This window comes from Ostrinia furnacalis, unplaced genomic scaffold, assembly GCF_004193835.3.
Source record: "Ostrinia furnacalis isolate ACB-3 unplaced genomic scaffold, ASM419383v2 OfSCF0183, whole genome shotgun sequence".
Classification (NCBI taxonomy): Eukaryota; Metazoa; Arthropoda; class Insecta; order Lepidoptera; family Crambidae; genus Ostrinia; species Ostrinia furnacalis.
In genome coordinates, this window is record NW_021130422.1 from 373,225 (window position 1) to 396,989 (window position 23,765).

At 36.9% G+C, this 23,765-nt stretch overlaps 4 protein-coding genes across 4 annotated transcripts; 2 read left to right on the top strand and 2 right to left on the bottom strand.

The window, feature by feature from the left end:
- Positions 1–2,008: 2,008 nt before the first annotated feature.
- Positions 2,009–7,042, top strand: und (methionyl aminopeptidase und). Its single transcript, XM_028305960.1, has 8 exons — positions 2,009–2,216; positions 2,605–2,808; positions 3,484–3,644; positions 3,772–3,946; positions 4,275–4,483; positions 5,348–5,438; positions 6,109–6,283; positions 6,745–7,042. Exons 1-8 carry the CDS (start codon positions 2,072–2,074, stop codon positions 6,995–6,997), a joined length of 1,413 nt encoding a protein of 470 aa, XP_028161761.1. The 5' UTR covers positions 2,009–2,071; the 3' UTR covers positions 6,998–7,042.
- Positions 7,043–11,975: 4,933 nt separating this feature from the next.
- On the bottom strand, positions 11,976–14,037 carry LOC114353854 (uncharacterized protein YJR142W). The gene is made up of 7 exons (XM_028305979.1): positions 13,739–14,037; positions 13,564–13,661; positions 13,273–13,413; positions 12,996–13,173; positions 12,630–12,765; positions 12,318–12,547; positions 11,976–12,203 (listed from the first exon to the last, which is right to left on the bottom strand). Exons 1-7 carry the CDS (start codon positions 13,815–13,817, stop codon positions 12,082–12,084), a joined length of 984 nt encoding a protein of 327 aa, XP_028161780.1. The 5' UTR covers positions 13,818–14,037; the 3' UTR covers positions 11,976–12,081.
- A 5,453-nt stretch (positions 14,038–19,490) lies between these two features.
- On the top strand, positions 19,491–21,389 carry LOC114353843 (BRISC and BRCA1-A complex member 2). The gene is made up of 7 exons (XM_028305970.1): positions 19,491–19,728; positions 19,850–20,148; positions 20,249–20,424; positions 20,518–20,640; positions 20,716–20,779; positions 20,862–21,015; positions 21,104–21,389. The coding sequence occupies exons 1-7, from the start codon at positions 19,638–19,640 to the stop codon at positions 21,307–21,309; spliced, it is 1,113 nt and encodes a 370-aa protein (XP_028161771.1). The 5' UTR covers positions 19,491–19,637; the 3' UTR covers positions 21,310–21,389.
- A 220-nt stretch (positions 21,390–21,609) lies between these two features.
- Cchl (Cytochrome c heme lyase) lies at positions 21,610–23,523 on the bottom strand. Its single transcript, XM_028305990.1, has 5 exons — positions 23,392–23,523; positions 23,007–23,317; positions 22,690–22,926; positions 22,247–22,371; positions 21,610–22,085 (listed from the first exon to the last, which is right to left on the bottom strand). Exons 2-5 carry the CDS (start codon positions 23,232–23,234, stop codon positions 21,848–21,850), a joined length of 828 nt encoding a protein of 275 aa, XP_028161791.1. The 5' UTR covers positions 23,235–23,317; positions 23,392–23,523; the 3' UTR covers positions 21,610–21,847.
- Positions 23,524–23,765: the final 242 nt, after the last annotated feature.

Below are 23,765 nucleotides of genomic sequence, written 5' to 3' on the forward strand. Positions count from 1 at the left end.
TCAATTTGCTACAGGTGAGACAGTCAAGTTTTTCTATATCTTGTATAGTTTTCGCGGCATCTGCTCTAGAAGGTCTATAATATTGTAAATTTTAATTTTATCTTACATGTTCCCATCAGAAGAAAATCGACTAAATCAACATTAAGCAAACATTATAGACATGCGGGAGCATGTTAAGCCTAGTTCCAGGGAGGGGACTGCATCGTGCGTATATTTAGACGAACTAATTGGAATCACTTTTGACTCCTCATCACTCAAAAAGCACTGTGCATTAACACTTCAAATTAGGCTCATGTGTTGAGACTTGCAAGATAAACATCAGCTTTAAATTTCATAAATATACCTCAAACGGTTATTTAGGTATTGGCGTTCAAAAATCGACATTTAGGACACTAAAATCTAACTATCACCTGTGAAATGTTAAAATTTACTGGTTTTTTATTTGTTCCTTTGTATTTACACAACTGCCTATTTGGATGCCAAATTTAAACCTTCATGGTCATCTGGAAGTGGTTAGACTTTGGTCTTATAGGTCAGCCATGTAGATTTTTAGACGTCAATAAATAAAGAACCGTTTGAGGTATGTTTATGAAATTTGAAGCTGATGTTTATCTTGCAAGTCTCAACACATGAGCCAAATTTTTAGTGTTAATGCACAGTACTTTTTGAGTGATGAGGAGTCAAAAGTGGCTCCAATTGGTTCGTTTAAATATACGCACGGTGCAGTCCCCTCCCTGGAACTAGGCTTAACATGCTCCCGTATGTCTAGAATATTAGCTCAATGTTAATTTAGTTGATTTTCTCCTGATGGAAACATGTAAGACAAAAATTTCCAATATTACAGACCTTCTAGAGCAGATGCCGCAAAAACTATACAAGATATAGAAAAACTTGACTGTCTCACCTGTAGCAAATTGAATAAGCTTTTTTTGGTTCATAGTAGTCATGTCACTAGGACGCATAGTTTCCGAGGATTAAGCGAAAAACCGAAAAGTGGTACCTTTAAACCCCCCTCTCCCCGCCGGCTCAAGGGCTAAGGGCGGGGACTTTTGCTACGTTCACCTCCTAACTAGTCTAAATAAAGTCCCGAAGTCAAAAATTGTGTTCCATGGATTTCCATCTATACTTAATGCTTTATTGACTGGACTAAGGTCATAAATTATTTTACGTTGGAATTGTGCGGCAAACAAACTATAGGATAAACTAGCAAGCTACAATTAGGTGGATGCTTACGTACTAAACCAACGTGCCAATTTAATGGTCTTATAAATCGTGTTTACAGCATCATAAAAGGCATAGTCCGATCCTTAAAATTTGCCGCTCTAGGCTTCAGCCAGCCTACTACATAGTAGGCTGAATGGGCGGCAGATTTAGTTCACAGCCTGCTGGCAAATCCGCCACTGTGCATTGGGTTGAAGCGAGCTTAAAATTTGCCCTTAAAATTTGCCGCTCTAGGCTTCAGCCTACTACTTAGTAAGCTGAATGGGCGGCAGATTTAGTTCACAGCCTGCTGGCAAATCCGCCACTGTGCATTGGGTTGAAGCGAGCTTTTGCTGACACTCTAATTATTTTTTACACACAAACATTAATTTTGGATGCCTACGAATACAATACCATAAACGGATGGTATATGGTCATGACCACTGTATTTTGAGGAGTAGCCGTCTCCATAAACCTAGAATTTTAGATGCTTTACAACTGCGACTATACCTTCCTTACTCCTTGCCTGGGTTATCGATATCGACTGATTTAAGGATTACTTGAGCTTGTGCAGAATTAAATACGTATTCAAAAGAATCAAATTATAGAAACAAAAAAAAAATATTTCCAAAAATCAAATCGCGTTTTGAAACCTCAACTCGTTTAAAAACTTACTTGATAATGCCACTAAATAAAAATGTTCTATGCATTGCTGATAGTCTTTCTTACCTTGGTTACATTTAATTTTAGTTGGATTCTATGGTAAGTTAAATGTCAAAATGAGTGTTGTTTTCTGTCAATAGCAGGGAAAGATTTCAAAACGTTGCCGTAAAATCGCATGGGAAATTGAATAATCCTTTTGTTATTCGAAATGGCTGCAGTAAAGACTACAGAGGAAATAAATAAGGAAGACGTTGTAGAAAATGGCGAGGAAGAAGAGCTGGATACTGTAGAAGACGGCGAGAACAAAGATCCCGCCAAGAAGAAGAAAAAGAAAAAAAAGAAGAAGAAGACAGGTTAGCATCTGAAACTCTAATAATAATGCAAATCCAATCGATAATTTAGTCGTAAAAATGTACAATTACATGAACATTCAAGTTTATATAGAATAGCTGAGTAATGTATTTTTTTATTACAAAGAACCGCATGCTCTTGTGATATCCCAACAAAATCTTACAAGTTTAACAAGTATTTATTGCTATGATGAATTCTATCAAGTAAAATGTTGAAGTTCAATTACATACGAAATACATTTGAGTATAAATTGTAAAGTGTAAGTGACATAATACGTTATTTTTAGGTTATCCCAGTAATTGATTAGTTTGTACCAAGCTAGCAAGAACCGACGTAAACAACATCGATTGGTTCTAAGTTATGTTGACCCTTGATTGACTTTATTTCCAGCTGAAAATGACAATGCAGGTGAAGGTGAAGATGAGACAGAGTCATCAAAATTACCAGAACAAGCTAATGCTTTGTCTTTGGGAGATGCCGAAGCTGATGACAAGAAAAAGAAGAAGAAAAAAAACAGAAGCAAAGGTGGCAAGGGCTCCGGCAAAGAGCAGACTAACCCCCCAACTATACCCATTGCGGAGTTATATCCAGACAGTATGTATTTTCATAGCTAAATAATAAATTTACATTTGTTCATCATCATTTCAGCCATAGGCCTCCCCCAATGCTTTCCATGTTGATCGATTGGTAGCGGCCTGCATCCAGCGCTTCCCTGCTACCTTTACGATGTCGTCGGTCCACACTGTAGGTGGACGTCCCACGCTGCGTTTTCCGGTACGCAACCTCCATTCCAGAACCTTTCTACCCCATCGGCCGTCAGTTCTGCGTACTATGTGCCCTTACATTTATTACTGTTGCATTTGTTACTGCAATAAATTTGACTTGAATTTATCAAGTAAAATTTATTGCAGTAACAAATGCATTATAATCAATCAAAAAGTAAAGATTTAATTTTATTGTGAACCTGGCTGATGACCTCATAAAGGGCACAACAAAGGGACCTCATAAAAGGCTGCTCACAACCAGACAATCTGGAAACCATTGGAAGTAGGTCTGTTCAGCACCGACCATCCTGTGGTATAAATGATGATGATGGAAATAAATTGTAAATGATCACTGCATAAAAGTACTGTTATTGGGTTGCTTGCTATCTTTTCATTATATCCAGCTGTAGATAGAAGGGCATGCATAAATAAATATGTATGTATAAATTGCTTATAAATCTGTATATTTTAATTAGGGATTGTAAAAAAATGTTTCTTTTTAAAGGTAACTTCCCTGAGGGTCAAATTATGGAGCATGGTCCTGCTGAAGGTATTGATGAGAGGACTGCCAAGGACAGATTTTCTAGTGAAGAAAAGAGAGCCTTGGATAGGATGCAACAAGACATCTACCAAGAAATCAGGCATGCAGCTGAAGCTCACAGACAAGTTTGTATTATTTAGCAAAATTCACTATCTTTCATATCAATTTTCACCTTAAAACATCAAGAATAATGAACACTTGTCACAATTTGACTATTAGTAATGAGAAACATGATTTTATATCTGGTTTTAGACACGCAAGCATATTCGTGAATGGATCAAGCCTGGCATGACAATGATTGAAATTTGCGAAGAGCTTGAATCAACTGCAAGACGTCTAATCGGTGAAGATGGATTGAAGGCAGGGCTGGCCTTTCCTACTGGCTGTAGCCGCAATCACTGTGCTGCCCACTACACTCCGAATACAGGTACAATACAATTAATTCATCATTATAGTTTCAAGAATGTATTGCATTGCATATCTGTTGATTAAGAAATTGTGTCCAATGTCCATAGTATCATGATGTCATGCCTTTTACTTTATCATTATCATCATCTCAGCCATAGGACGTCCACTGCTGAACATAAGCCTCCCCCAATGCTTGCCATGTTGCCCGGTTGGTAGCGGCCTGCGTCCAGCGCCTTCCTGCTACCTTTATAATGTCGTCGGTCCACCTTTTACTTACTAATGCAATAAAGCCTCTCAACAGGAAACTCCATTTATTTCATATCATTTATAATTTATCTTTAAAACAGGTGACACAACCGTCTTGGAGTACGACGACGTGGTGAAGATAGACTTCGGGACCCACATCAACGGCCGCATCATTGACTGTGCGTTCACTCTGCACTTCAACCCGCGATACGACCCGCTGGTCAAAGGCGTGCAGGAGGCCACAGAAGCCGGCATCAAGGCCTCCGGTGTCGATGTCAGGCTGTGTGACGTGGGCGCTGCGGTTCAAGAAGTAAGTAACCGTATACTTCCACGCTTTATTAGTCTCACAGTCGGACGGTCGGATCGAACCAACGTCTCGATCATCCAAGAGCTTGATGTCAAACAGCGTCTTTCATCCATCGTCCAAAGTCGTATACTCACTTTCTTTGGCCATATAACACGTGGAGACGTCGCTTCTGTTGAACGACTTGTCGTGCAGGTTGAGGGCACAAGAGCGCGCGGCAGGTCGCCCATGCGCTGGACTGACCAGATCAAAACCGCACTCAATGGTCCACTCCACGAGTGCACAAGAAAGGCTGCAGTGCGGGAGGAATGGCGACGGATTGTGAGACTTGCCACCGGACCTGGTGTGACGACCACGACCACTCTGGCAAGAGTGTAGCGACGAAGAAGAAGTCGGACGGTCCCATTGTAGACTGCGTGTTCACTCTGCACTTCAACCCGCGATACGACCCGCTGGTCAAGGGCGTACAGGAGGCCACAGAGGCCGGCATCAAGGCCTCCGGTGTTGACGTCAGGCTGTGTGACGTGGGAGCTGCGGTGCAAGAAGTGAGTTACTGTTAGGTACTAAAGTTTTACACTTTCATCAAAATAAATGTCTAACCAAGGCATGAACTGAATGAAGAATTTGTAAAGTTTTACACTTTCATCAAAATAAATGTCTAACCAAGGCATGAACTGAATGAAGAATTTGTAGAGTCCACCAATGCCTAAATCTTATCTCGGTATCGGCTAGGCGCTGTGTGATATGAGTGCTGCAGTCCAAGAAGCGAGTTCAAGCTTACTTTGACCCGCAGTCAACGACAAAGCTTATGTTCATAGGTTTTAGTTTCCCCAAATAGTAAATTTATAACAAAATGTCTGTTTTCTATAGGTAATGGAGTCCCATGAAGTGGAACTGGATGGCCAAGTATATCAAGTGAAACCTATTCGGAATCTGAATGGCCACTCTATCGGACCATACAGTGAGTATGTTTGAGATTTCACCAGCAACAAAGAAAATGATCATCCTTTTAAATTCTTTAAATGAAAATACACTCAACATCAAATAAACCGCACCTTCCGCGACGCGAACTTTAAAGATTTTCTTCTGACACAATCATGGTACCCCGACAATATTGGTGTTATTTGAAAGCCCAAAAAATATCCTTAAAGAAAAACACATTTAATTTCTTAATAAAAGATTAACATATACCCTCGACTGCGTAGCCAGACATATTATGTTGCCTCAGATTGACAGTTTTTATATTCCGCAGTTTAAGGGATATACCATAAATGTGACTTGAAAGAAGACCTCAATTTGGGCTCACCTCTGGGATCAATTAGACCAAATTTTATGGTTATAAAACCAAATAATGATTACACGTGTCCTCTTTAACAGATGGATAGCGATTAATCCCAACTTAACAGTTTTATGGCCATAAAAGTTGGCTCAAACGTAACTACCTATTTTTTTAGGGTAAAAACCTTTTCTTTAATGAAATGAAGTTTAGAACTAGGCTTTTAAATGGTGCCAATATTGGTAGGAAGTGGGGATGCATACGTTTCAAAGTGCTCGTCGCGGGAGGTGCGATTTATTTGACGACGAGTGTAGCTCTCATAAGGTTTCTTCAATTTTCTCCTTGTAATTTGCAGGGATTCACGCCGGCAAGACGGTGCCGATCGTGAAAGGCGGCGAGACCACGCGCATGGAGGAGAACGAGTTCTACGCCATCGAGACCTTCGGCTCCACCGGCCGCGGGCAGGTGCACGATGACATGGACTGTTCCCACTACATGAAGAACTTCGACCAGCAGTTTGTGCCTCTAAGGTAAAGTATAAATACAGTAAGCTACATCATCACAAAACCTTTTTCAACTTTTAATATTATTATCCACCAAATATTTCATGTTAGATTCCCTCAATACAAATTATTTGTGTATTTAGGTTGTTATCAACTTTTTGGCCACTTTGGGTATCACGAACTATGCGTTTTCAGTGGCGTAACTATAGGGTCGCAGGGCTGGCAAAATGCCACAGGCCCCCTACCCGAAGGGGTCCCGGCCCAAAATCCTAAGCGTCCCGGGGCCCTCCCTGAAAAATAACCCTAGGCCCTTGGATAGTTATAATAGCCTTTATTAAATCTTCCTGCGTGCAGTTGTTTGGGCACGCAGGACACGGCATCATGTGCTTCGTCGACTGCGGAACAAAACCACAGTTGCATTCAAGTTTGAGCCACCCAAGATTGTTGACTAATGAAGGTAAAATTAATATTATAAATCGTTATTACAGATTGCAGTCCTCGAAGCAGCTTCTCAACTTGATCAACAAGAACTTCGGCACGCTCGCGTTCTGCAAGCGCTGGCTGGAGCGCGCCGGGGCGTCCCGGTACGCCATGGCGCTCAAGGACCTGTGCGACAAGGGCGTGGTGGACCCCTACCCGCCGCTGTGCGACGTCAAGGGCTGCTACACGGCGCAGTTCGAGCACACCATCCTCCTCCGGCCCACCTGCAAGGAGGTCATCTCCCGCGGCGACGACTACTAGCCCGCGCCACGAGCCCGTGCATGTCGTGAGTCATGACAGAGCTTAGATTAATAAAGCCTAGATAGATAGTCAGTGCACGAAAGGTGAGGCAGTTTTTAGGGAGCCGGCACGGCTCACCCGTAAACGTCACATGAACTGTCAAAGTGAAAAATTGGTAAACACGTCCGACGAATTTTAATTAATTAAAACGGTTTGTGCTGTGAAAGGGTGTCTAAAATACATCAGAAAAACGAAAGAAAGTGACCAGTGTTACATTTCATAAGTAAGTACTACAATTCGACGCGTATTTTGCTTGAATTTGGCTTTCAAAAATTAAATACGGGAATGATACCAGTAACAAGAAAATTTATTTCCCAATTGTTCGCCGTACAAATACACTTCCTTTTTTTATGAAATCGAGACTTTTAAGTCGATTTATCTTATTGTTATTAGGTAGGTACTTTGAATTCAATAAATAAGTAAGTACATGATGCGTTTTGTTTTTGTTAATTATAAAATAATTAAAAACGTACTAAAAATTTCCCTACTTCCGGGAAAATCGCCTTCACTGTCTACACTCCCCAACAAAATTGACACTAATGACATAAGATTTTTGCCTCACTCTTGACGAAGCGTTTGTATGAAGACTATCCATCTAGGTTTTATTAATCTAAGTGACAGAGCGTCACAAGCGGCCACTCGGACCCGCAAGCGAGGAGGTGAACACCCGCACCGGGGGCCGTGACTCATGACATAGGGCCGCTCCAATCAGACGCCGACCGCTCCGAGCGACCGATGTTTGCCAAGACCAGCCGTAGCGAAGGCCTCCCACACTGCGAACTCTTATCCGACTGGAAACGAATGGTAAGACTCCACGTCGAGATCCATCGAAAACGTTCCGGTCGCAAGGAAACCGACACGCATAGAGAAATAACGAGCATTATTTTTGCGAAAATACAGAACACAACCGAACTCGTCTCAACTCGTACCTCATGTTGGGAAAATTTATTGGCATCCCACAAAAAATACTTTGGTATTAATTTTTATTACTTTTAAAATAAGAGCTGTGATCGGTGTATTTTAATAGAGTAGAAAGTTTTTAGCCGGGACGTGATGGTAGCCGTAGCATCCCCAAAGTAATAAGTAAACGAGCTACACATACGAAATAATGCAATTTTTACAGTGTTTTCCCTATATTTTTGTGTATTTTTAACATTATTATTAAGAATATTTTCTGTAGTTGATTTACATTAACGCTTTTTTTTTTGTTTTGAAGTACGCTGGTAAAAATATTAAAACTCATGATGAAATCATAAGATAACACATAAGCACTAAAAGCATAATTATTATGTCATAGGTAAGTTGTTATTCTATTTTAAAATTATGTATCCATATCAAGAGCAAGATATACTGTAATATTTTGTTGTTTTGTTAGATAATGCCATTTTTTCAAACTGTTAAACTTAGTGTAAAAAGTAATACATTAGTATTACAAATTGTCAATCAGTCAGCATCTATGAATAAAAGTAAAGATAAACAAAGTTTTTTTTTTAATTATCAATAATTTAACCCCATAAAAAAGTAGAGCCTTTATAAAAAATAAATTTGTCTTGGGATGCGGTTTAAGTACGATTACACATGGTAACGTGGAAGTGGAAATAAGACTAAACCAAAAATAATTAAAAATAAACACAAATTAATTTTCGACGTTTAATTTTTAGGAAAACACTAACTTTATTAATTTACTACAGTCGCAAATAGGTATAAACGCGAGTACACTATTTACCTTCATAGTACAAAAATCTTTCGCCAGTAACATGGTTTCATAAAAGTGTATAAAACCGCTAAACATCACACCACACCTAATGTAAATTAGTATAGCTAATGAATATCAAAGTTACAAACGCTATCACCTAGTCAGCTACTTGGTCACCAGCAACCTTTATATCGGGCAACCAAGTCATTATTAATATTTTTGCAACTGGCACTGGTAGCAGTCTCAGAGCACGAGGTACACAATAGGCTAGTTTTCTAAAAAATAACTTAGTCCGTCAATTACACACACGTATATTTTTATTCGTCAAACAAGTATTACGAAGTTATGATGCGTTAAAGTTCGGCGTGACGTCACGTGCTACACATTTAAGCACGCCTTGACGTCACACTCTTTTTTTTTTAACTTTAACGCCCTTATCTTTAAATTTTAATAAGTTTGAAAAAGTGAAAAATACGTGTCGACTATCGATTTTTTGATAAGTTAACTGATGGACTAATGCCCGTTTTCACCATCAATCCCTAATTTTAAAGCGACCCTTATGAAAACAAAATTCCTGTTATCGTTACCATTGGGGTCACTTAAATATTAGGAATTGATGGCGAAAATTGACATTATTCAAACTTGCTTTTTTACCCAGGAAACATCCCTATTTATTGTTGGACTACCGATATTAGAGAACTTTCGAATGTTGTAGTTGTAATAGCGTCACATCACCCGCACTTCGGTCATATTATCATTGCTATCCTTTAGAATTGAGTGACTTAATCTGGTTCTTGCATCATAAAGAATATGGTGTTAGCCCATTATTGCCGTATACTAATTTCCATCTGTTCCATCGCGCATCGGTTTAAGATCTTTATTGTCATTAAGAATTACAAAAATTCTGTTCATAAAAAAAACGGATTGCTCAATTATTTCAAATCGGCTTTAGCATACAAAGAATCTACGGCCATAATTCGGTTCAATGTCCAACGATGTTTATCGGCAAAACTTATCTTTAAAATGCTGATCGATTTTAATCTTTATAATGTAGATTTAAAAGGATCAACTTTTATGGAATTTGTAGCACTGGCATCGTGATTCCTTTAGAACTCGTAGAGCGCCAAGTCTAGGAAATCCAATTTCTTGAAATATACATAGGTACCTATCTTTGCACTAGGTACAGTGTGAAGCAATCGATAGGTACTGAGAATACAATTGCTAGTTACATAATTCATTATTTTATTCATAATTCTCTACACATACACAACTACATACAGTACTATCTACTTTAAATCATTGTATAAAACCTTAACTATACTCTTTATAACAGCATCTTACAACTCTGAGCTGTAAAAGAAGCTGTAAGTATTCATAATAGGTATAATTTACTAATAGTAACCATCTAAACGCAATTTAACGCCAAAATCTTTTTCTAAATCAAGCATACTGTGGATATGTCGCAGTCAGATTGTATAATCCGCCGTTTTACATTACAGCTAGGCATTTTGCATTACAGCTCTGTTTTGTAATACGGCGGATTAACGTTTAGCCGGATTGAATACGGCTGAATGAAAATCCGCCGGAATGTATTCGGACAAAGTGGCTATGGATTCTGGTGTTCGGCGGAATCCTACACAATATTATTAGTGTAAAAATATGAAATCATGGCAGTGGCCGGTGAAGATAATTTTATCTTAAAGAAAAATAACCCAGAAAAAATGACTAAAACTTTATTGTTTTGAGTTACCTGTTCCCTTTGATCATTTTTAATGTCTAAAAAAGACTAAAGCCTAATATCTAATTAATTCTTAAAATGTTTAGAAAAGTCTAATTGTTTTGAGTTACTTTTTTTTAGATGGCTATCCCTTGTGATTTATAAATAAGTAAAAAAAAAGTACTGAAGCCAAATATATTATTTAGTATACAGTAACGAAGGTAATAATTCTTAAAATCTGTCTTATTAAAATTTATTTTCATTAAACATTGTTTTATTTTGTAAGTATGGTCACCCTACAATCTATAGAAGTACGATGCGGCTAAACGTGGGCCGCCGTATTGAAGAACGTATCGCAATGACAATCCGCCTAAACGTTGAACCGCCGTATTACAAAACAGAGCTGTAATGTAAAATGCCTAGTGGTAATGTAAAACGGCGGATTATACAATCCGACTGCGACAGATATACATTATAGAAATGTTTATAGCCACGTATTATATAAAATATAGGTACTTATAAAATAGAATCACCCACGAGCATTCCAACGCGAATTTTGGTAAATGAAAACATTGATTGTAAATAACCAAAACATGTTATCGCCGTGAATTGCCCGCTTACATAATCGGTGAGGCCTTTATCAAAATACAATGGATTTACTTGTTCAAAATATCAACTTATGTCTTTTTATCTTGTCATTTGTGCTGTTCATGTCTTAAGCAAGCCGTAATACATTTTATCACAGTAATTCCGTACCTATTCGGGTCAGTGTTCAAGACTATCTGGAAGTTGTATTTTATTAGCTAATGAGATCCACAATTTCTGTGGTTTCGGTACCGGTACCGGTATATTATCTAATTTAAGTAATAAGACATTTCGAATGATTTCATTAGGTAATACGGTTAACTTACAGTCAATATCATAAAAAACCAAAAAATTACTGTCATTCAATGACTAAGGACTAGATTAAAAATAAAATAAGTGAGTAATCAATGGGTATGTTTTCGTTTCCTGAGATTAGTGACTCATAAAATAATATACCGATTAAGTATTGCAATATTTGATACAAATAGAAAACCAACAATGTACACAAATAAGACAAATTAGTAAGTAAAATTCAATGCACTCTACACAAATTAGAGATGTCGATTCTCAGTGGTCATCATCATCAGATCTTACCATCCACTGCTGGACCTCTCCAGCTCCCTGAGTGTCACTCATTGATGATAAAATTCCGAGTACATAATGCCTTATACCAAACTGGTAAAGTATCACAGAAATTAACAATACCTAGCTAAACTATCTTGACATAATATCCAAAGTAATCCCACCATCTTACTATAGTTTGGTCAAACTACTCTATCGTGACATGAATTAGAAATAAAAGTAACAGATCTCATAGCCACACTTAAGTAACTAATTTCGTTAAGTTTTTCACATTATAATAAATAAGGCAACTTTTAAGTAAAATTAGGCCATTATCACCAAATTAAATCTGTAATACTTTAAATTAATGTACATAATAATATTATTACACCGGTTATCATTTTATTTATTGCATATGAATAAAGTAATTTATAAGTTTTTGAAATCATTGGAAGCAATTTGTAAAAACCTAAAGATTATTTTGAATTAATCAACATTGTTTAAAACCTGACTGTCACCATTAACAGCGTTTACCATAGTGTATGGCCAGTTGTAGATTGATTGAAGAGGTACATGTAGCAACTCCACCAGGTATCGGTAATTAGGTTCTGAAAGCAAAATAAAAATGACAGAATATGAGTGAAATTACCACTTATGGCACTAATTTATCTGCTTCAATAATTGAGAAGCTTATTAATTACCAGTTGTTAGACAATACTAACCATTCTCAGGATTTATGTAACCCTTTCTAATCAAAAAATCTATCAAAACTGGAGCACTTGTGGTTTTAAACTGCGGCGACAGAGCTCTTTGAATACACTCATCTGCGGTAAGTAGCTCAAAACTCTCCACTTCACCATCTGCATTTTGCGGATTGAAGTCCAAGGGCAACTCAAGGTCATAAACATACTCTGTATTGGGAAACAAGCCCCTTTCACTTTCAAAATAGAAGCTGAAAAAGTTTAAAAAAAGGTATTTATAAAAATGATCCCAGTCCTTTACATAATAATCTAGCCAGATGGATCGAGGTCTACCTGACACATCCTGCTGGCACCAGCTTCTTGACAAGATCACCTTCAACCGAGGCTTCTTCGGCTGCCTCTTTGATTGTAGTTTCTAAAATTCCATAGCCTACTGCTAAACCTCCACTAACAAAGCAGTCCCATTTTCCTAGAAATATAAAATAATCTTTGATTAGGTATCTTGTTTTACAGATCTAACATTTTGTTTAGTACTGATAAGTAAAATGATATTTCTACATAGTCATGCTAATTCTTCAGGGTTATTGCATCATCAATGTGTTTTAGTAGGACAAGGATCACCTAAAGACTAAAACAATTTAATAGTGTTTTACACTAACTTATTTCTATTGAATAGTATGTTTCCTTGAAGCTACTGACCAGGCCATGTCTGTTTAGTGAAGCTCCGCTGTTGTAGCCAGATGCACAGGCCTTTTGTAGGATGGTAGAGATACCCAGTAACACTAACTCCATAGTTACGGATCCCGAACAGGCAGATTGCACTTCTGTCCATCTCCAACAGGCTTTCATGACAAATAGGTGTGCTCACTTCAAAACACTGAAATAAAAATAATCCAATAGGATAATAAATTACATTATTTATAAAAGATGTAGAAGATAACATTATTATTAACATATTGAATTTTGAATTACAAACCTCATCACGCCAACCTTTGAGAGCACATATTTCATTTTCCCTCTTCAAACGTTGTAATACTTCAGCTACATTGGTTGTCCTTTCTTTGTAGTCACGAAAGGCTGGGTTCAACTCCACAAACTGGTCTGTAATTCTAAATGTCTGAAAACCACATACAAATCTTAATAAATCGAATAAGGAACAATCAATCTACTTTTAGCATTCAATTTCATAATATCTAAGCACTGTCAAGCTTTGGTAGTAATTTAAAATAACAGCTATAAGTTTTCACTAGTTAAGTTTAGTACACACCTCAGGGAATCGTTGAAGGTGCTTTAGAACGTTCGGCCGGATTAGACCAACTTGATGACCAGCAACAATAAAAGGTTTACAAACACCTTGATGCAAACCTGTATTAACCAAACCCTGTTAGAATGAGAACTACACATAATGCAAGATACATGAAACCATATTCATAAAAACGTACCTGTTAAATAAAAGCAGTTGAATTTTTTTGCTAATTTTAAGAGCTCTGAAGGACTGTTTGCGAAATTCATGTTTTTCATCGTATTTATTCCATTCAATTTCAAAGCTTGTTACCTATGGTCTATATTTTCAGTGATTATTCAGTATAATTTTGAACACTACCACAAATTCAGTTTTTGCTAATCGACACAATACGAACGGAGCTAATATTTTCCCATTTTATGACCGACTACACGAAAAGCTTGCTTCACAACGAAAATGAAATTTTATCCAAATTTGACAAGCAGCTACAAACTACCCACAGACTCATATAGATGACCCACGCTGAACTGTCCCGCCAAACTCAATGACAGGGGGGCGCTACCATCGTTCAACTATATGGTTTCCAACATGGCAAAAATCTGAACCAGCGATCCGGTATTGACGGTGGCGCCCCACTGTCAATGTCATCGACAGGACAATCCAGTATTTTGGAACTATAATCACACTTGTCTTTGACCATAGAGAAAAGTAATTCTTTGACTTCGTCACTTGTCTAATGGTCTTGTATAGTTCCAAAATACTGGACTGTCCTGTCGATGACATTGACAGTGGNGAACTATAATCACACTTGTCTTTGACCATAGAGAAAAGTAATTCTTTGACTTCGTCACTTGTCTAATGGTCTTGTATAGTTCCAAAATACTGGACTGTCCTGTCGATGACATTGACAGTGGGGCGCCACCGTCAATACCGGATCGCTGGTTCAGATTTTTGCCATGTTGGAAACCATGTAGTTGAACGATGGTAGCGCCCCCCTGTCATTGAGTTTGGCGGGACAGTTCAGCGTGGGTCATCTATATTAAAGTAATGAATTTGATAAAATAAACGCAATTTTGAAATGGAGAAAACACCAGGCTGTCAATTAGTAGGTTCAAAAATTTGACAGAGAGGGCTCCATAGAGAAAAGTAATACATAGGAAATAGAGAACCCTCTCTGTCAAATTTTTGAACCTACTAATTGACAGCCTGGTGTTAAATTCCCTGTACTTACCCTACGTACGTAACGCTCACATACATACATAGTACACGCACACATACATACATAAAGTCCACGCACAGATACACACAGTTCACGCACACATAGGCCCTCATAACCTTCAAAGAATTAATGTTTTTATGATGTACAATGTAGAATTTTTTCAAATCCATTATTTTGAAAATATTTATCTTTATGGTGTACGTATTGTATTATTTTCAAAACAATGGATTTGGAAAAATTCTACATTGCACATGGAAATGCAAATAAGTAAACAAAAACTTTTGAATTTAATAATTTTACTTTATTTATGAACACACATAATATATTATATACCAAAAGCGTCTTTTCGCAAAGTTTTCAACAACACTAAAAAAGCATTTCCACATTGAGAAAACTCAGATCACTTGTGAACATAACAGAAAGTTTCTTCGCGATTCACGAAGGAACGAACAAAACTCCGATGAACCAGAACAGCAGCAGGTACGAAGGAATTAACTTGAATTTGACTCGACGACTCTTCAATACTTTAATAGGGCCACAGAAAACTTAAATGATGGCTAAGAAAACAAGAATGCATTTAACATAACAAAAACAACACCGGCCATTTTGGAGGAAAAGCAAAGTTGCCATAATTATGTTAAACTAGCTTTCCGCCCGCGGCTTCGCCCGCGTGGAATTTTGTCTGTCACAGAAAAACTTTATCGCGCGAGTCCCTGTTTCAAAAACCGGGATAAAAACTATCCTATGTTCTTTCCCGGGACCAGTGGCGGATTAACGTATAAGCACTACAAGCACGTGCTTGGGGCCCCTGTTCTCCAGGGGCCTCCATCCTCTGCTGGCGCGCCAGCGCCAAGCGTTTCATTTCATACCTACATTTTATAGAGATTTAGCCTATGTTACTCGTAAGTAATGTAGCTTTCAAATGGTGAAAGAATTTTTAAAAACGGTCCAGTAGTTTTTGAGCCTATTCATTATAACCAAACAAAGTTTTCCTCTTTATAATATTATAGTGTAGATAAAGTAAAGCGCGTTTTCCCAAATATACAAGTGGCGTTTAAAGAAAGAAAGAAAGAAAAAAATATTACGATGAACATCACATACATGACAGAGAAAAAGACAGAAATGGCACATAAATATTACAAGGAAATAAAAAGTGAACTGAGCAGTGAGCAGTGCTATCCTGTCGCAACAGCGATGCCCATCGCAATGGGATTCCACTCAGCATATGCCGTGGCCCACGGTGGGGAAGGCCACGACGCTGGTTTTCAGTGGGCCCCATGCCGAGTGGAAGTCACGGAAACTAACCTAAACTGCATATCAACAAGGCCGTTTAAATCCTACTAATATTATAAATGCGAAAGTTTGGATGTCATGATGTCTGGATGTTTGGACGTTTGTTACTCTTTCACGCAAAAACTACTGAACGGATTTTGTTGAAACTTTACAGTATTACTGTTTATAACCCAGATTAACATATAGGCTATAATTTATGACGATCTGTGACATACTAAATTTCACGCGGGTGAAAATTTTGCCTAGTTTAAACTGACTGTACTGAAATAAAATTGTACTACGGAGGTATGGCAAGTGAAGTCATAATTTGGAGCATTTATTAAGGATTCCAAAATGGTATAACACTTGGTAAATTCTTGCTGTAATTGCCGAAAATTTTTGTTTTTTTGGAAATAATCCCGTTTTTAACTTTATCTACCTTGGTTAAATATTATTATTCTAATGTGCCCAAAATTAAAGTTTCTGGCTTAAGTGAGGTGGAGAAGCCATTTTAAAAGGTATGAGCGGAACGGAGAGGGCCATCTTACCAAGCAGGGATGTTATGGATATCGTAACCGATACTATCGGATATCCGAAATAAAAAAATATCCATAACCGTAACCGAAACTGATTCAAAAGTTATGGATAGTTTCGGATAAAGGCGGAGTCTTAAGTAAGGGTACAATAAATTCCAAACAGAAGCATTATTCAGGGTTACACAAAAAAAATNGCCCGGGACTCAAACTATCTCTATGCCAAATTTCATCAAAATCGGTTGCGAGGTTTAAGCGGGAAAGCGTAACAGACAGACAGACAGACAGACAGACAGACAGACAGACAGAGTTACTTTCGCATTTATAATATTAGTTGGGATAGTAATTTATACTACTCTATTATGTAAATTATAACAAAAAATGACAATGTTCAGTTTTAAATTAAAACAAATTAATTTCATTTAAAAAAAGTTTTCACATTGTAATCCCAACTAATATTATAAATGCGAAAGTAACTCTGTCTGTCTGTCTGTCTGTCTGTCTGTTACGCTTTCCCGCTTAAACCTCGCAACCGATTTTGATGAAATTTGGCATAGAGATAGTTTGAGTCCCGGGAAAGAACATAGGATAGTTTTTATCCCGGTTTTTAAAACAGGGACGCGCGCGATAATGTTTTTCTGTGACAGACAAAATTCCACGCGGGCGAAGCCGCGGGCGGAAAGCTAGTTAACAATATTCTCAAATATATTTTAATAAAGAAAAAAATGAAAATATGAAGGAAACAGGAGCAGCGACATCTAGAGCGTTTTAGGGTAGTTAAAAAGTATTTGAATTTATTCACCGATGTCGCTGTTTGGAAGCAAGTTTCACTTCGATGACCGTTGTATGGAAGTTTCCGCACCCTGGAGGGCTCTCTATTTTCTATGTATTACTTTTCTCTATGGACTAGCCAGTCAAGCGAGTCAGTCAGTACTCAATCGATTTCAAATGGTTTCTCTCTACTCTACCCCCCGTCTATAGATGACCCACGCGTCCCACGCTGAACTGTCCCGCCAAACTCAATGACAGGGGGGCGCTACCATCGTTCAACTTTATGGTTTCCAACATGGCAAAAATCGGAACCAGCGATTCGGTATTGACGGTGGCGCCCCGCTGTCAATGTCATCGATAGGACAGTTCAGTATTTTGGAACTATAGACAAAAACGTGAAAAAAATACAAATGTCATGTTTGCTGTCATGTCATGTCATGTGTGCGCCCCATACACAGCCCCCTTAGACAAAACGCACTTATTGATCGAATCGAAAATCGAATCCGTCAAAACTCCATACAAAAAAGGGGCTTTGCGACCACTTTTCGACTGGTTTGCGATTATAATTTGCACTTTGTCTAGACCCACAGATTTAAATAAATGCATAGATGCAGCATGTTAAAAACATTGTATGAAGCCGAGCGTGCCACTTTTTTAGCGAATTTTAGTGATTTCCGCAACGTAAAAATAATAATATCATCGTATTGCAATCGCAAAGTTATAGAATGATATCGTGTGACTCGATTCGACGATTAGTTAATTCCTGATATTTTCTTAAATTTATAGCTAGTCTGACTGTGGATTAAAATAATTTTGTAGCGGTAAACGTCATTCTATAATATTATTAATTTTCTTATTAATTTGCAAATAATATTTTTATTGTGCTTAATGTATATCAAAGTAATGATCGTTATTCCATTGTGTTAAATAGTACTAATACCTACCTAATTTCATACTTTTAAATATCCTAGTACCGACCTAGTTTCATGAAATAAAGACTAACTCAAGCTTTTTATTTTTAATAAAATGTAGAAATACGCTTTCTTTCATAAAGCTAAGTCAGGTACCTAGTTTTGAAGATATTTCTAAACGACAAAATCCAGTGCCATCGTACCTATACATATACCTACATAGAGGTTGCGATCACTAACCTAACTTCTTGATTTGTATTTTTTGACGTTACACAGTCTTCCGCGATCACTGATTTAATCGATTGTTGTAATCGGATTACATGAACATCACTCATCAATGTATGTCCATTTGGACATATCGGAATGGCACGCTTTGACGAGCAACTTGCTTTATCTACTCCATGAAGCTAAAGATAAAAATGGAGGGCAGAGTTGGAACAAAAACTTGAGTCAAATACCTACATAAATCTATCTCGCTCTCTGCGGCCCTACCTCTCTTTTTAGTGTGAACTGTAGTATTGCTATCTTCTGATTTAAATCTCTTTGTAAATTCTTCGAAATAACCTAGTTAAATAAAAAATCACAAAATTGTCGGCCATTTAGGCTTAATGTGTTGGCGAATCAGGGAATTACAATCCCAATTCCTGGGTAATCGGTACCATGTGGCAACATCGGCCCAATCCAGCCCATCATGGCGGTTGTTTACTATTTTGTTTATTAAGCAGTTAATTTCGTTTGAGATTGTTTACAGGAAATAATCATTGTTTTATCACAAGAATTGGTGCAAAATTTTGTAGTGCGTGGTTGCGGTAGTACGTGGTGTCCTGGAAGTGACATAAGATTCCACGCGTAAGTGTTTATTTCGTGATTTCCGACATTGGATCATTGTAAACATTTTTCACATTTTTTACAGTAATTTCTTCCTAAAACGTTTTACCAGTAATTACACTTATCATTTTTAATGATACCTATGTCAAGAAATAAAGATTTTACATTGGTTTCATTGAATTTGAGCAATTTTATATTTTTTGTTTATTAAGAAAGAGCGAGTCTGCCCACAGAGAGCGAGATAGTGATACTTAGTTTGAGCTTCAAGTAGGTATACGGAGTGTGGCCTCCATTTTTATCTGTAGCTTCATGATCTACTCTAATCCATATCTGTGGTCATGCCCTTGACAGGCCTTGTCATGTCATTAATGTCAATGAACGAACACTTCGCAAATTATTTTGTTGTTTTAATTTTTTATTATTTTTATTCAAACTGTTAAAAATCTGTCTCGTTGAGGTCGTAGCAAAAAAATTCGTTTTTATTTGTTCGATCTTTCTATAGTAGAGTGGCATTTTTAGTTAATTTATAACATCTCATCATTTGAATTTTTAATAGTTCGAAAGATGTCTCAAGAAGTTTGTTTAGGTATTCTAAATGAAATATCACCTGCATTTCGCCCGTACATACAATGTGTTTATCAAGATTTAAAACTCGGTAAAATCCTATTAAATATGTGCTTTATTGTTGTTTTGATTGGGAGTAAATTGATGAAATTCTGTTGGTTTAATAAATGCTACCTTTGTTACAAACTGAGACTAGTAATTTTATTTTTCAGGTTTGTGTAAAACCAAGGTAGACATCGAAAGAATATCTGGTGGCTTAGACAGCGCGGAAAGTCAGTTTCGTTTGATCTTGCCATATTGCTCCAAGAAATTGAAATGGGAAGTTATTTTTGATTCAACTGCACCTTGGTTTGCTCCTGACTTCAGATTTGATGATGAAAGTTTCCTGAGTAATGTTGATGAAGAATTCTTAGAAAGTAGACTGCCAAGTTTATCAAACTGGAAAGAAAGTGATCCCAGAGCATTAAGCGATGTTATTTCAGAGATGATTAATTTATACAAAATACACCAGGTAACCTATTTCAATGTTATCTTGGAAGTTAACTGTAATGCTGTATGTCTTGTATAATGATTAATTAACATTTATTTACTTGTTTATGCAACCATTTTAGATCAAGAAGTTAAATGAAGATGAAAGTTCTAGAGCTTATTTTGAATACAGTGCCTTACTTGGAGATGCACTGACTTCCGAAAAGGACATAGAGGTGTGGGTCGGTGGACATGTGGTTGAGTTCCTGATAAAACTCAATGTTGATACATCCCGGCTTCCTGAACTGTATTATGAAGGGTTTGTCAACATAAATATACAATTAAAAACTGAGATTGTTTCATTATGTTACCATTTGAAAATGTTTTAACATTTGTATTGTGATTGTTGCAGAACTGATCAAAATCCAGGTATTGATACTGCTCTCCTTTTAGTAAGGTACCCTAATTCAACAAATGCTGAATTAATTCTATCACCATTGCTCACTAAATCACTTGGGAATATATCATTGCCAGTGTAAGTATAACATGAATAGCTACATAATTCTTGTAATATTGGGAACACATATTTAATTAATTAAAACAATTCCAGAATGCATCAGTCAGGAGTTCTTATGGATTATGTCCCAATGGTCACTGAACTACTCAATAATAAGGTAGGTAAAATGTTTCACATGACATTATATTATCATTATCAATTGATAAATTTAGTTTTTAATTATTTTTTATGTTCAACAGATACAAGATGTGTTGAACAATGAAAAACTTAAAAGAGAACTGCTTGCTCAACTCATTGTAAAATATGAAGGAGCTGTGCTTGAGCATGATGCAAATAATGCAGCATTCCTGTTTGAGATGAATGATTTTCATTGGATTTTACAAATTGATTTAGGTGAGTCTGATAACAGAACTTTAATTACTTAAGACTTACTGCTGGGATGTAATTTCTAAATTATACTAATGTGAGACTTGATTTTCAGGTGTGAAATTTCCTGAAAAGCCTCCAATACTCACTCTGAGGTCTGTTTATCATAGTATCAAAGGAAAACCAAAATTCAAAGTTTTACCAGCATGTCCTTACAAAAACTTTGAGGGCTACATTGAACAACAAGTGGTAATTTTCAAAAATGAGTGCCAAGGACACAATTTATCAAATAACCAGCTAGTGAACTTGGATAATAATTAAATTAGATAATAATAATAATGTACTTACCTCTACTTATAAGTGACATAAGTTTAAGAATTAAAACATCATAATTAATTTAATTTGATTTTTATTTTTTAAACTAACAAACAATGCATAATTTTACAAGTAAGTACTAGATTGATAACCTTTAGTTCAAGTAACATTTTATTCAGCAAATCTTAGTATTTTGTTAGCTAATAGGTATATTAAAGTTGTAATGAAATAATTTTTCTAAAAGACGTATGTACTAATACGTAATTAGCTAAATAATTTTTAGAATGTTATATTTCATCACTTATGTCAAAGAATTAATAATAAATTATATAAATTTCTACAAAATACTGAAGAAGCGCCAAGTTTTTGAGATTTAAAAGTAAGGACAATTGAAAAACAATTTCAATACATACATTACAATCAAAACAATAAAATACAATCACAAAGAGTTACAGCAGTGACATCTGTAGTCGACAGAAGAACCCCACGAAACAATGATGTAGATCTACATATGTTTTGGCCATAAACCCAAAGGCTAGGAACCTCAATTGGTCAGTTCAGGGTTTTCTTTATTTCCTATCAACTCGTAACGGTACCTCATGTAAAATACTTTCATTCTGTCCCAAACATTATCTATGGAATCTAATGCTGGCCTCACATCAAGAAGCGCAAATTGGTACTTGTTATCAACTTCTCCTCCATCATAGTAGTCAATAACATATCGCACTTCTTTTCCGCACCTGTCCACTATCCAATCATGACGGTCAAATGGTAGTTCATACCTAAAACAATCACCATGAAGTGTTAATTGAAATTGGTATAGAAGAATTTCTTTTATGGAAATATAAGTAATAAAAAAATATTTCAGTTTCAAGAATCAAGATACAGATCAACAATAAAGTGAATCAATTTGATGAATTAATATGGATCTATAAATACATACCCAAGCCAAGACCGTATGATTGCCCTAGGACTGTATTGAGTTGCTTTACCACCAAAGCTTTTGAGCCTAGGATGCCCACATTCCTTTGCATGTAGTGCTTCCCATTTCAATACTTCTTGCCAGGCCTGAAATGAATTTGAAAATAAAATATATTATTGAGACTTATTTTCAAACTAGCTTTCCGCCCGCGGCTTCGCCCGCGTGGAATTTTGTCTGTCACAGAAAAACTTTATCGCGCGCGTCCCTGTTTCAAAAACCGGGATAAAAACTATCCTATGTTCTTTCCCGGGACTCAAACTATCTCTATGCCAAATTTCATCAAAATCGGTTGCGAGGTTTAAGCGGGAAAGCGTAACAGACAGACAGACAGACAGAGTTACTTTCGCATTTATATTAGTTGGGATTGTGTTTAGGTACTTATCTACAAAGGTCAGTAGACTTACCTGCTCATTATTAGCATTGTGAATGTGAATAATGTCTTCCATATCTTTTTGTTTAATGTCTTCATCCTTCCAACGCCAACCTTTGCGCATCATTGCATTCCAAAACATTTGTTGACTAGGATAGACCCAGAACTCTGTGGAACCATCAGGCATTGCTCGAGGAATCGACGACACTTGTCTGTTTGTGGGAAGAGAAAATGGCTGGTCTGGGGCTGGCTGCTGGTTCGCAGGTGGCATCTAAAAATAACACGTGTTTAGACCTATACTAATAAACAAGTTGTTAAATGGAACTCACTAAACTTTCATCTCCAATTTACCATGTTGTAGGGGTTGATATCATTCCCGTGTTGCACAGGACACTCCGAGGGCTTCTTCGTTTCAGTGGTATTTTTGTCATTTTGAACGGAAAATTCTGATGGTTTTCCTGCTTCTTTCGTTGACACTGCATTGCCTTTATTATGCATGGGACATTCAGGAGGTGGTGTTCCGATGTTCGGGACATTTTTTATGTCAACATTAGATTCAGCTGATACTTTATTACCCATCGTTGCTTTTGATGCTGGCTTACGTAAGACGAATGTAATGAAAGGTTATCCGATCAATGCTGTCATGATGTTCCAGCCTACAACTGATTATTACATTAATTAATATTTAATTGAACGAGTAAATTATTTCACAAAGAAGTGCAGGAAGTATACGTACTTTGGATTTTTCAATTTTTTTACAACAACATCACTCGCTCACACAAGATTCAAAATCGATAATTGTATTTTTTTTAAGTTGAAACTTGAAACTGTGATGTTGAATGTGTTTTACGCGGCGTTGGGCGTATGATTTTGGCCAATAAATTGTACTGAAGCTTTTGGCCATTGCAGTCGGCGGGTAAAGTCATGAAGCTATAGATAAAAATGGAGGCCACACTCCTAATACCTACTTGAAGCACAATCTCGCTCTCTGTGGGCCGACCTCTCTTTTTAGTGTGGACTGTAGTATTGACTGTAGACTCAAAATTTTGTTCCAAGTCTGGCCTCTATTTTTATCTTAAGCTTCATGGGTAAAGTCACCTTGACAAAATA